This window comes from Trachemys scripta, chromosome 4, assembly GCF_013100865.1.
Source record: "Trachemys scripta elegans isolate TJP31775 chromosome 4, CAS_Tse_1.0, whole genome shotgun sequence".
Taxonomy (NCBI): domain Eukaryota; kingdom Metazoa; phylum Chordata; order Testudines; family Emydidae; genus Trachemys; species Trachemys scripta.
In genome coordinates this window covers 52,144,445-52,159,058 of record NC_048301.1, presented here as the reverse complement: position 1 = coordinate 52,159,058, position 14,614 = coordinate 52,144,445, and the positions used below count along the sequence as shown (strand labels likewise).

General features: G+C 40.6%; 1 protein-coding gene across 7 annotated transcripts in view; it reads right to left on the bottom strand.

Moving 5' to 3' along the window:
* The window catches only part of NOVA1 (NOVA alternative splicing regulator 1), a 236,089-nt gene that overhangs the window by 48,351 nt on the left and 173,124 nt on the right, over positions 1 to 14,614 (bottom strand). For 6 of the 7 annotated variants that reach the window (XM_034768899.1, XM_034768900.1, XM_034768905.1 and 3 more), the window contains exon 3: positions 4,589 to 4,755. In XM_034768899.1, the coding sequence (XP_034624790.1) occupies positions 4,589 to 4,755 (167 nt within the window). Of the gene's footprint in view, positions 1 to 4,588; positions 4,756 to 6,634; positions 6,847 to 14,614 lie in introns of those variants that run through there. The other variant, XM_034768904.1, reaches the window with a different exon arrangement.

The following is a 14,614-nucleotide window of genomic DNA, read 5'->3' as shown; positions in this document are numbered from 1 at the left end:
CATAGTAGGTGGTTGTTTTCATTTTTTATAATGGGGAAAAAAGGCAGAAAATTAAATAAAATACCACAGTTAAACAATGGAAAAGCCATGACAACACCACAGAGAAATAGTACATTTAAATTTAAAGTTGAAACTCCATGCAGTTTACCACTTTGTAGTTGGCTATGGCAGGGCTTGCCAAACAATGGTGATCTTGCATAACACAAGCTTAAAGACAGACTGAGTTTCAGCCTTTTTTTTAAAGTCCACACTTTTAAGCATCATTAAAATAACGTGAACATACTTTCTGTGGTTTAATTTTAAATTGCTTAAATCAACAGGTCTGTTTTTACACTTCTTTACTATCATTTTGAATTCCATTGCTGAGGAAAATTAAGGGCAGAATAGGTTTGAGCAACTAAAGCTAGGCAAGAGACAAAGCTGCTGTGCAAGATTCCACCACATCACTGTGCTGGAGGACCTGAAAGACTGGCTTAGTATGCTTTCTACATTGCCAGAAGGAGTCTCCCCTGCAACTGCTCACTCTGCCGTTTATTATTTTTTTAATCTATTACAAACTCTTAACATGTGACTCTAGTGAGGCAACATCATAATCATGAAGTATCTTTAACATTTAGGGTCTGTTATGTAAATACATAACTATAGATTTTTAAAAGCTTGTTTTGATTATGCAATAATTAATATTAGCTAACTAATCACAGTCCAGAGCATAGAGAAGTTATTTTGTTGATATTACAATTTGAAGATCTGACTTGCCACTGCATTATAACTTTGCACCTATGCAAAGTGGGTGTAAAGCACTTCAGTTCTCAGCTGGTAGAGTTTCACCACCCACTTTGCACTCAATCTGAACTAATGTAATTAACAATGCTGGGTGAAAGGTAAGGGAGAAAGAGGACCAAAGTTAATATATGCACACAGACGTTTATGAAAGGTTTTTAAATGCTGTCTTATCCTTGACTTTCACTTTACATGGCTAAAGTGAGGATTAGTAGTTATCCAAAGGGGATATCATAAAAAATAAAAAGCTCTTGGAAGGGTTTATGGTCCCCCGTGAGGGCCTCTTCACAAAACAAGAGAAAGTCCTGCTCTGGTATGTTACCTGAAAAAGAGCATCTCATGAGCCCTTTGGGAATGGCAAGGGCTGGGAGCATAACTTTGCAGCACAGGAACCTCTCCAGGGATTGGGGGGAAGAGGGAGAAGAGGATAAAGGAAAAAGGCAGGAGTTAGCATTCCCCTCCTGTACCTGCCCCGCAACCAGTTATAAGAATGGAGGAAAATGGTAAGATCTAGCCCCCCCTTCTTCACCCATGTCCCCCCTGGATATACCAATAAAACAGAGTAAGGCCATGTCTATACGTACCATGCTGCAGTGGCGCAGTTGTACCAATACAGCTGCGCTGCTGCAGTGTGTCTAGTGACACTTTATGACGATGAGAGAGAGCTCTCCCATCGGCATAATAAAACCACCTCCATGAGCAGCAGAAGCTATGTTAGCAGGAGAAGCTCTTCTGTCACCATAGCATGTGCACACGATTGCTTATGTCAGTTTAATTTATGTTATTCAGAAGGATGGTTTTTTCACACCCGTGAGTGACAAGTTATACCAACATAGGCCTAAGCGAGCAGGAAGACACTCAAATAAGAGGCATATAAAAATATGGGATGAGATTTTTATGATGTGTCTGCTTAAGTAACCATTTCTTAACACTAATGTTCTCACCAGCTTTCGCCAGGTGCCTAATCCTGTAATAACAACGAGAGTAAATCTTTTAAAAGAAAAATCATTGAGTGTGTAGTGGAGACCAACACCAGCTGCATCTGGCATCTTCTAATTTTGAGAATGTCAGCAAGTCAGGTTTCAGACCTAGATATGGCATAGAAATGCTATTAGCCTCAACAGTCAATGATCTTCTCAGAGCAATGAACAAAGATCAGACGTGCTTTCAAATACTGCTAGATCTGGCAAGGTTTGGAAGCACAGCTTTAAAGTCATTCTATTCATACAGACAGATCCAAGAGGATGGTAGATCGTTGACTCCTCTTCCTCCTTAAGGCATCTCAGCTGTGAAGTCACACAAGGCCAATCTTGTCACCCTTTTTGTTCAGAGATTATGAGAAGCTACAGATAGGTCTTGAGGTGGGGTTGTCTGCAATCATCAGTGCTGCATACAGATTGTCTTGGATGGTTTAGATACAACAAATCCTGTATCTTGGCATGACTACATGACCCTTGTGGTCATAGGTGCCAACTCTGTGGGTGCTCAGCATGCACCAGCAGCCCTGCGGGGCAGCTCTTCCCTCACCTTCCCAGCGCTCCCGCCTGCCATGGTCAGCTGTTCAGCAGTTTGCAGGAGGTGCTTGGGTGGAGGGGGGGAACTGGAGGCAGGAAGAGGTGGGAGGAGGGGCTGGAACAGGAAGAGGCTGGGCAGTGAGGGCTTGGGGGAAGGGGTGCAGTGAGGGCAGGGGGTTGAGCACCCCCCGGGAACTGGGGAAGTCAGTGCCTCTGCTTGAGGTCCCTTCTAATCCTATGATTCTCTGATAACACTTGGCTCTATATTTATACTTCTTGTGTGACCAAGATGGAGCTATTTCCTTACATTCTCTTTGACTGCAGATATGGGGACTGGGTGACAGCCAGTTGGCTGAAGATCTATATGGATAATAAAGGAAGTGATACTGATTAATGGGGAGAATCTTTTTAAGGAATATGCAATGTCTACAATTACTCTATGATTTGAAGGAGTCTGCCCATATATTATCAAAATGGCTCTTCCTGGACTTAGGTTGACATTTTCAAACCTGGGTGACTAAAGTCAGGCTCCTAAATCCGTATTAAGGAACCAAAACAAAAGTACCCTTCTTTTCAAAAGATGATGAGCCCCAGTATCTCCCATTGACTTCAGTTTTATTTAGGGACATAAATATGTATTCAAGAGCCTGAGTTTAGACATTCAGTTTTAAACATGTTGGTAACAGACTCTGGGGCAAAGATTTTCAAAAACAAGAGCCTAAAGTTTGGCACCCAAAATTAGGCAACTAAACAAGATCCCTTTTTCAAATGAGTTGCCATTGTAAGTACTGAATTAATTTTAGGGTCCTATATTTTTTTTAACAACTTGGCCTGGATTTCCAGATAACAAGAGAAACTTGAAATACCTTTTTTCATCTTTGGCTGGCCAAAAGACTTCATTCTTCCCTCCTTTATTCAGAATCTACTACTGCCATCAGTAATTTTATTGCCTCCTGGATAAGCTACAGCAACACTTTCTACCTGGAAATAACTGTGAAAGCTGCTTGGAAGGTTCAGCACGTGCAGAAAGCAACCGTACATCTTCTGAACAAGGTGGACTGGCAAGAACATATCACACCAATCTTCAGACTCTACAAAAGATGTCAGTCAATTTTCAGGTGAAATTCAAGATATTCAATACTATCTACAAAGCTCTAAACAGCTTAGAGTCCAACTACTGAAGAGACCTTCTCTCTTAACCCACCACACCTCCTGCAATTTGTCTGAAAACTTGAGCAAACAAGCCTATATAAGTGAGGCTTGAGGGTGGGGAGACAGGCTACATTCAGAAAACAATATTGGGTGTGTGTTTTTTTTATTCAAGTGTTTTTCTAACTCTCAACTCTGTAATCCCAAGCATTAAGCCTACAGACTTTTCTTCATCCCTGCCCAGTATAAGCAGGTTACACTGTAGTTGGGAGTGGAGGTTTTCTGGGATATCTAGGGCAGCAATATGATCAATATGATCATGATGTTTAGATAGACAAAAGAAACTTCCCTCTGAATGCCCATTCATTTAATTTTCTCTCTCCTCCTCCAGAAGTAACACACCAAACAAATTATAAATTTAAAGTTACTTAAGTCACTGTGTTTGAGCCTTGTTAGTGGATATGTTTTTCTCAGTTTCAAATGTTCTTGGAAAATGTGATTCAATAAAAGAAGGCTGTTGGATCATTATACCTTGTATGTGACTACCTTACAGTTACACAAAATGTATTAATACTTGAAGATAAGCCAATACAAGCTTTATTCAACGATGATAAAAATTGCATAGATTAAAATAGCTGAAAATACCCACAACAAAAGATCTTTACATTTGCAAGCATCAGCTTTATGATGTAGGTCTTTTCAATGTACATAATATGACCCAACAATAAATCAAAAATAATTTGTTTTGAAACACAAGAGTGAGGAAATTTGTTGGGTTCATTTTTCCTGAACTGTAATAAATCTTAATGATTTACAGAGAGGCCCATATTTTAAATCTCAAATAAAAAAGAAAAATGTGTTCCCTGAAACAATAAAGAAAAGAAGCATATGAAGGATACATATCATATAATGGTGTTTGAATTTATAAGATATTATGTATAAATACTAATGAGGAAAAATTTAATATAGAACAGAACTATAAGCAAAAGGAGATCAGAAAATTCGTAGAGAAAAATAAAACCACTGACATTCTCCTAAAACACATGTAATGTAAACCCTTTACATGTTAAACATTTAAGGCTCTTTATAAAAGAAGTTAACTCTAAGCAGCTGATGTGCCTCTGTTTTCCCAACCAAAAACTCACTTGTTTGATGCGGTCTGGATTAACAGTGGTCTGGGGCTGCAGAATGCTGACTGGTTCTGTCTTGGCCACATTTTGAGGCATTTCACGAATCTTTTCAGCAATGAAGCCATGAACTGCATTCAGCGCTTCAACTGTTCCCTGGATCAAACACACTCGCTCTGTAGTACCTGTACAGAGAAGACCCTTATTTAGATAAATTCTTATCTTAGGCACTTGCTCACTGACTCATCAACACCTCAAAAAAAAAAAAAAAAAAAAAAAAAAAAAACTATTTTAAATTATTACTGAATACTGATAACTAATTATTATGAGGTAACATTTAAAAATTCCCTTACCCGCCTGCCACAGTACATATGGAAAGATAATTTCAAATGGTAACATTGTAATTATTGGCTTAGATGATCTAAAAATTATTTTGGATCGCTTCTATTTATATTACTCTTATATCTATGTAACACCTAGCCAATATTGGCTAGGTCCTTGCCCAAATATGGCTTAGACATAACTATAGTTACTTTTAAAGTGAATAAAAAACTGTGCATACAGTATTGTAAGTAAAAATTAAAGAAACAATGTCTCAGTTCAGACGGAAAAGAAGAGCAAGAATGAGACAACTGAACTGGATTCACAGCATTTGCCATTCAGGCCTGGTGTTCGGGTATGCTAAAATATGCTATTAAAATTTAACTATTACAAGCATTAATATAACCATGTGCAAAACTAAAGATCAACATTTAAAATATTTCTGTGCTCAGTAACCTGGATAGAAAATATATTGGTTTAGCCCAGCAGTTTTAAACCTTTTCAGAGTGTGGACTGCAACTTAACATGGAGATTATTTTCAAGACCAATTCCTCTCTCATTCTTCACTATCCAGTTCACTTTCCATCCCACTAATGTCATACAATATCCCTGTAACAACTACAACAATTTCTTACTATACACAAAAACAACATACGGAAAATAGTTAATGTAGTTTCATCTGGCTTCTAACGTGATTTAGTAGCTGGAAATGATAAAAGCCAGCACTATACAACTATCCAGCTCACTACAGACCACAGTTTGAGATCTTCTGGCATAGAGGGCTTATGTTGAACTTGCCACATTTGAGATCTGGACTCCAAAATGACCCTTGTGCTCTTGTTCATCAAATCAGACAGTGCTGTGAATGCCAGGAAGGATATATACAGAAAGTCCAGTGTCCACCTGACAATGTAAATATTTATTCTGTACATCAGAGTAACCGTTTTTTTTATTTTAATAAATCACATAGCTGAATCTGTATATAAATCATTTGTGTTCTTCTTGCCTTTAGCAAAACAGCCCTTAGATCCATTACTCACCCTGAGTCGTCTTCCAGAGACTGCGAAAGAGGCATTGGGCTTCTGCGCTATAGCTTCTGTCACTTCCAACCCCACCTGTCACTAGGGTGACCAGATGTCCTGATTTTATAGGGACAGTCCCAACTTTTTGGGTCTTTTTCTTGTATAGGCTCCTATTACCCCCCACCCCCTCCCGATTTTTCACACTTGCTGTCTGGTCACCCTACCTGTCACTCCCTCCTTACTCTTTCTCCTCCCATGAACAGCACTTTGTCCATGTCTTCTTTCCAATCTCCTGCTATGTTGCTCTTATCCTCAAATTTAATTCCTGGCTCTCCCTCTTCCTTGCATCACAATCATCCACCCTCATCTTTGTTGACTTCAAATTCCATGTGGATGACCTGCCTGACCAGCTTTAAGTCAGAACAGGACTAGAAAGTTAGAAAAGTCCCATTAAGAGGAAAATTGTATTACAATATTAGCTGTGGTGGTACTAACACGTCCCCTAAATACAAGAGGAAACTACAGCTTAGAGGAATCCCAAATACAGATCCTGCTCACGTCAGGATACATTTTACTTTCGGATTACAGAGAACAAAAATAATGTGGACTAAAATGGTGCATCACAGTGATTGACACAGCATCTGAAACACTCACAGTTTGCAGAGCGAACAAGCAATGTGTGTTGCTGGGGGGGCAGGGGTAAGGAAAGCAATGTACTTACCTGCTTCATGTACCAGCCGGCCTTGCAAGCTGAAATCGGGGAAGGGGCTTGGCAAGGACGCAAAATATGCAAGTACAACATAACAAGGAAAGCTCACAGTCACCACCCTGCACTTTAAGCGGGGGCGGAGGGGTGTTTCTGGCTGGCCGGGATATCAGGCCAAGACTTTCTGGCTAGTGGGATGAAGGGAAACATATAGCTGCTGGAAAAGCAGTCAGCGTGGTGGATGACTCACCACCTAGGAATGAGGAGTTATAAACATCAGCATGGGTTTGGCCCCTCCTCTCATTTCACTTGGAGCAAGCCTCCTGGGAGGAGGAGGGAGCAAGGCAAGGGACAATTAGGGGATGGGGTGGGGTGGGGGTGGGAAGGAATAGGGACAGACCAAGGCAAAAAAAAAAAAAATCACTGTTTCATGGTTGTGTACTGCTTGCTGCTCACATGCCTATACCTTTGCTGGAAAGGGGACAGGCACAGGCAGGGCAACCCCAAGGGAGCCCAGGGACTGGAAGGGAACCCAAGACAGATAGTATTGCAGCAGGGGCAAGAGGGCTCACAAGTACTTGGACTACTACTGCCCAGGGTGGTGTGTTTAATAACCCAAGGCAGGGATCAGCAATGTTTGGCATGCGGCCTGCCAGGGTAAGCACCGTGGTGGGCTGGGCCGGTTTGTTTATCTGTCGCGTCTGCAGGTTCGGCCGATCGCGGCTTTCACTGTCCAATGGTTTGCCACTCCAGGCCAATGGGGGCTGCGGGAAGAGGTGTGGGCCGAAGAATATGCTGGCCGCCGCTTCCTGCCGTCCCCATTGGCCTGGAGCGGCGAACTGCGGCCAGTGGAATCTGTGATCGTCTAAACCTGTGGACGTGGCAGGTACACAAACCAGCCCAGCCCGCCAGGCGGGCCACGTGCCAAAGGTTGCCAATCCCTGACCCAAGGCATGACCCAGGGCAGCCTCATGAACTAAGGGAGGCAAATGATCATAGGAAAGTGTCCACTCATTCAGTTGAGCAGGCTGTGTGCATTAATGGGACAGTCAGCTAAGATGTGCAGCAAATGGTCAGTGACGTCGTTTCTGAGGTTTTCTCACAGCATTACAACGCTTCAAAGGGCACAAGGTCACCTAAAACCAGGATGTTTTCTTCCACCTAACACAAGGGATGGCGGTAATGCTGATCCCAAGGGTGAGTATAATCTAAACCACACAGAGGTTGGGGAAATGGGTGGCAGAGGTGGTATCTGGCCTTCCAGCCTGGCAAAGGGTGGCAGTTGCAGGGAACCGTGCTCAACCGGTCACTCAGCAAGTTCACCTAATTGGAACAAGAGTCAGCTGATTGGGGTATTAAATACTCTGGGCGCAGGACTGGAAGGTCGAGAAGCCTGAGCAAACCCACCTAGGGGTGGCACCTTCAGTGGGGGGCAATGACGGTATTACACAGCTGCAAGCTAATTTACATTTACAACAGCAGCTTCAGGCAGCTAGATGTGAGGGCTCTGCACAGGGTGACAGGGTAGGCCCAGCGTGGGCTAAGGTTTCAGCAGCAGGACAGGGAAGGGCACATGGCAAATCATCGGCCATCAGGGCATGTAACCGCAGGGGACAGAGTAGACACTCCCGCGGGGCCTATGGGGGAGCAGGACTCTGCAGAACTCCCTACATGCAGTCCTCAGTACGGTTATGCTGGGGTAGATTATCCGATGGGAGTTCACCTACTCAGTGCAACTAAATATATAATTTACTCACAGGCAAATTTGTGCATGTAATATCCCTGTGGCACAGGAAGGTGTTCACAGACAGTAAACATGGACAAGGCAAGCAAAACAGCGGACTGCCCAACAGGCCAATGGTGCCTAGAACATGAAAAAATTTGGGAGTCTGCCCTCGTCATCTAGGCGGGTGTTATGGTACAGGCCTACCCAGACAGCAGCCTGGCCTTTGTTAATTATACAAATATAATTAGACGGGCACCCAATATGTTTGGGGGCATGTCATAGGCAGTTTAAATTAAGGGCAGCAACACAAACTGGAATAAGATGGCATCACACACTGTGGTTCAAAGGCATAACACCAAGGCCACCACAGGTTTGTTCATACCGCAACAAGCTCGGAAGGGGCCCCTGGCCCATAATAGTATTTGTTGGACATTTAATAATGGTGGTCGTTTCTGCAACCCCTGTAAATAGAGGCATGTTTGCAAGATGCCTGCCGCTGGCAATTTTATTTCCACAAGGCTCAGTATCCTGAGCAGCCTTTCATAAATTCAATACAATGTTGCACTGGGCAATGGTGCGGCCAGCAGAACGAAACCAAATAGTGCATTATTCGCATCATTTTGTTCGCAGGGTGAGCTGGGTCAAATGACTGTTTTCACCTGTTGGGCACATTTCAGGCCCTGACTAAATAGTTGGGTTAAACAAACAAAAACCCTTACACTACATTAACCTACTGGGGCTCGGAGCTGAACTTTGTTTGCAGGGTTGTTGCCCCGGGACATAGGCAGACCACACAATCGCGTACGAGTCACTACACAGATGTAGTAAGACTTGTGGGTGTGGAAAAGTTTTCTAACTCAATTTAATGAGATCATTATGCAGGTACAAATGGTTATTAATTTGGAGCCAATATAAAAGGGTGTGCATCTGGTGCAATAACATGGCAGTGGAACAGGTTATCAATCCCCAAAATTCCAAATCGCATGAGGCTGGTGGATGGTAAGGTCCAAGCCATGGGTTGGCTGGGGGACCTGGATGGAAACAAAGGGGGGGCTGGTGAAAGCCCCGGAGAATTGATTTAAATAAGCATAGATTTGCCTGCACTGTACACTTTGGCCTGGTCCACACTAACCCCAGACTTCGGACTAAGGTATGCAAATTCAGCTACGTTAATAACGTAGCTGAATTCGAAGTACCTTAGTCCGAACTTACCGTGGGTCCAGACGCGGCAGGCAGGCTCCCCCGTCGATGCCGCATACTCCTCTCGCTGAGCTGGAGTACCGGCGTCGACGGCAAGCACTTCCGGGATTGATTTATCACGTCTAGACAAGACGCGATAAATCAATCCCAGAAGATCGATCGCTTACATCCGGACCAGGAAGTAAGTATAGACGTACCCCTAATCTGCTGGGTAGTCCCAGATATCTCTGTAATAAAGTTGTGGTCTGATTAAAACCCATAACAAGTCTCCTGTCCTCCTTGTGGTATACCCAGACAACAAAAATAATGTGGACTAAAATGATGCATCACAGCGATTGATATCTCACTTAGAAAAATATATTTCTACATCACTGTCTCATAAGAGCAGATCCTACATAGGAACACAAGATAGACATACGGGGTCAGACCAAAGGTCCATCTAACCCAGTATCCTGTCTTCCAACAGTGGCCAATGCCAGGTGCTTCAGAGGGACTAAATAGAACAGGTAATCATCAAGTGGATCCATCCCCTGTTGCTCATTCCCAGCTTCTGGCAAACAAAGGCTAGGGACACCATCCCTGCCCATCCTGGCTATTAGCTATTGATGGACCTATCCTCCATGAACTTATCTAGTTCGTTTTGAACCCTATTATAGTCTCAGCCTTCACAACATCCCCTGGCAAAGGGTTCCATAGGTTGACTGTGTGTTGTGTTAAGAAATACTTCCTTTTGTTTACTTTAAACCTGCTGCCCACTAATTTTCATTAGTTCTTGTGTTATAAGGAGTAAATATCATCCTAGCTAAGGGGACACAAACAAAGTTCAGAGCCTGAAAACGCTTTGTTAAAAAAGCCGACCAGTTCACCCCAAATAAATGTGAAATAAAATTGAGTGATATAGCGAGAGAGCACTAACATGTTTACAGTGAATTCTGAAATACTCTGAAATCACTGTGGGCTATATCATCATTGTAGTTCCTGAGCAATGGACAATGTGTAGTTGTGCTGAGCACTGGGGAGAAGTAATTTGCTACTGGTCTATACCAGTAGCCGTTTACTTCTCCTCCAAGTCTTGATTCTGCTCATTCCCTTCTCCTATCAATCTACTTGCTTTGAAAGGGGGAGAGGTGTGATGGCTTTTCTCCATGCTGTAGAGTAACATGGGAAGCCTGTAAAGACATGAAGGGGGCAACTTGCACTCCCTTTCTCCCCTGCATGGGCACGTAGGGCATGCAACAATCTTGCCCTTTATTAGAAAATTCTTTTCATTTGATTTCTTATGATGATCTCTAAGGATGAAATGCAAAGCTTTAAAGATTTACAAGGACACGCTTTAAGAGCCCTGCTCAGTAACAGAATTCACGTGCAAACTTAAAAATAACAAATACTTTTGGAAACAATTCAGCCAACACCTTAGTTCAGAATCCTGTGTTTGGCCTACAACAATGAAAGACCTCAAAACAACCAACCCATATCCCCTCTACTGAAATATTTTCTTAACAAAATAAAATAAATACTAAACCATGTAAAATCAGTGTTTTTGAAAGATGCCAGGTTCACAACCTATGAGATTGAAAAGTATTGCCATTTTATAATTAAACATCAAGCTGTATGCCTGTTACAATGGAGTGCATATTTTTCTGGAATTACGTACATGGATGTGCCCCAGTATTATTTTTCTGTCTTTTTCAATAAAGCACCTTTAAAATAATTTAAAAAAAAAACAAAAAAACCTAAACCCAGGCACAATCCACAAAAATGGAATTTTTCCAAATGCATTTAAAGCAGAAACCAATGCAATTTCAAAGTTATCAGGGTAGAAGCCTGACAACTGAAATGCAAATTAATTTGGTCAGTATATGTAGTTTTCTTATGCTTTTCTTTTTTCTAGTTAGCTTTCCCTCTCCCCTCCTCCGCTTGTGCACAGCTCCTGTGGTTCCTTTGTAAAGCGATCCAGCTCTGAACAAGTGCTCTGGGGAGTCTTTACTCTGCAGTATTAATTGTCTACTAAATGATGAGAAGTGATGTGGATTGATCAATGTAGCTGATGCAAGTGTTCTTCTCTAGGTCAGCAGACAACACATTTATACAAAACACAGATCAGCTTACATTCAAGCTACTGGAGCCTGATATGGAGAGCACTTACAGGGATGACTACTGTCAAAACAGTGGAAAGGGAAGCGGTCAAAGCTAAACATAAATTTCATTAGACTTAGCACTGAATGTCTAAAGAGGATTCTGCAATCTGTGTTGTTTTAGAAACTTCAATTTAATACAATACATACACCAGACCAGCTTTGCTACATTTCGGTATGTATAAACCAATATATAGTAAATGGAAATCACTGTACCATGAAGAAATACAATTGTATAAAAATAAATTTCACACAGTATGATACAGTTTTGAGATAGTTCACAATAGTGGTACATTTTCTTTGAGGATTAAATTCTGGGACATCCACTGAAACTACTACAAAAAAAGAAAAAGGAGGGAGTGTAGGAAAGTTCCTGTTGGAAATTGCTTTTAATCCTTAGAAGAAATGTTGTTATATTCTTCCATACAATTATAATGGCTTTTCACTCAGATAACACAGTACAATAATTTATAGGAGAGAGTCACAAAAGGAGAAAACTGTCAACTATATGACCAACCTGTGTAACAAAAACGATCCTATTATGAATCACCAAAGTTGGTGAGATTTTTGTCATTTTAAAAGCTTTTTAGGTTCCATTAGTGTCTAAAGTAAACTGCCAGATTATTTATCATTTCTAGTTGTAGCAACCACTCCCTTTTTGCAAATTGATGTTAAAAGCTCAAAGTCATTTATACACACAATATTTGATATACTCATTTTGCATAGTCTGAAGATACATCTTTGTAGCACAACTCTAATTTTAAAACTTCTGCTTAAAAGAAAGTGATAAAATTCCTGAATAAGCACAGCATACTCACATATTTACACACATGAACATTCATTTATAATGATTTACAAATTTGTGTCAATTATTTATGCCAACTATCACACTTAAACTACTGTACGTTTTATTTTGCATATTAACTTACGAAGTGCCATATATGCAGGACGACAACAGTTTTGTCATTTAAAAAAATGGAAGAATGAATGAATGAATGAAGGGGTTACACGTTAAGATTCTTTTTGAAGTGGTAGTTACTAAAGTATGTCTTTCACCGATGTACATGATCAATATTTCAAAAAAATGAAAAAAATACAGAGAACAAATCTGAAAACTAGCAGTTTACATATGCTGCTGCAGAAGTGAAAAAGTGTTGCTGCAAGCAAAGACCAGCTCACTCTTCAGTTTTTTGTGAGGAAATAAAAAAGGACTCCATATTCATAGGAAATCCCCCCTCCCCCCCCCATGAGCAAGTTTTGATTCATTTGTTTTTGTGCACCAGCATCCAAATTCAATTTGTGACTATGCAGTGTCTATATTTTTGATGTGGAATGTGAAGTACAAAAGATAAAATATAATGTACAACAGAAAGTACTGTTATAATGCTTACTAGATAAAATTTTAAAAGAATATAAAAAGTTAAGGAATACATTTTGATCTCGTCTCAGTTGTGCCAGCAAAATTATAAGTTCTTCTGGTCTGAGTATGAAACAGTCAATTTGCATATGAAATTAAAATTTCATATTGCTGAAGAAAAAGGTATTACATATTAGCTGGTTTTTAAACTAAAATAATTCTGGTTTGAACTCTAATAAACCACGAGGAAGAAACAGTCCAAACTAAAGACCTTGAAATTACTTTATTTTATTTTTATAAATATTTTTTTTAAATAAAATGCAATTTTTATTCCTGGGTTGTAAAATTGTATGAAAGCCTTCAATCTGAAGAGAATTTTAAAGCCAAGTTATAACCCTTTAAAAAAAAGACAGAGTTTTTAATAGAAATTCAGGTTGCTTTTTTTAAACTCATTTCACTGCTATAGTTAATTCCACTGGAACTGGTGTGACAGGGTAAAATTTCCAGAGTGCCAAAGTGACTTGGGTTTGACTTTCAATAGGACTTAATGCTGTTAAATGATTTAGGTGCTTTTGAAAAAAGTTACTCAAACTTTTAAATATTGGCTCTCATCAAGCAAGGTACTTAAGTACGTGCATAATTTTAAGCACATGAGTAGTTCCACTGTAGTCAGAACACTCACACACTTTAAAGTATTCATGTGCTTAAATACCTTCCTGAATCATGGCGTAGAGGCTTTGGGAAGTGCAACGTACATTTTTCAAAGAATTTCCAGGCATTCATAGGATCCTACACATTTCTCATTGTGCTATTATATTCATTTTAAAGGGCATTTGAAAATCAGAAAAGCATAATACATCACCATATGTGGTGATCCCAATACATCTACATCTCCCTGCATTTTGCCAGTGTATCCTGTCAATTTCTTTGATGACACAGAAAAGGAAAAAACCCACAGGAGTTAAAATTTGAACAAAATTAAAGCTAATCTGAAATCTTCTCATCGGCTGATTTATTTTTAGCTTCTTACCTGGCAAATCATAGCTGCAGCAGGTGCAAAAACTCCATAGGATTTTTTCTTTTAACTCATGATCTGAATATCTATGGATTGTGAATCTGATGTAGCTGGATTAAAACTTCTGAATTGCCTCAGCCATAAACATCCTTGCACAAGTTGCGGACAAAATAGGAACTCCGGTTCACAGAACTATGCCAAAGTTTTGTGGGTGTAGGTATAGTTATTTAAGTAAGTACATCATGTATATACACTTAAAATATAGTGGTGCTACTAACAGTCTTCAGCTGGCAATAATGTATTTCAATTTGTTTGAAACAAGCAGAGTTCTTAGTGGCATATTTTTATTTTTAATCTTTAGAGGACTTTTTTCCACCTCATGTCCCAAAGGTATCCCTCAACTCCCAGGCCCCACATTGCCATTATTTTCCTTTGCTAAAGTTACTTTGGAGCTGCTCAGTGCCATTCGAAGATCAGTCAGAGGGACACTTCAGACTGATAGGAGGGATTCTCTTCTTCCAGAGTAGAGCATGTTGCCTCCACAGGCCTCCCAGCCTGGAAA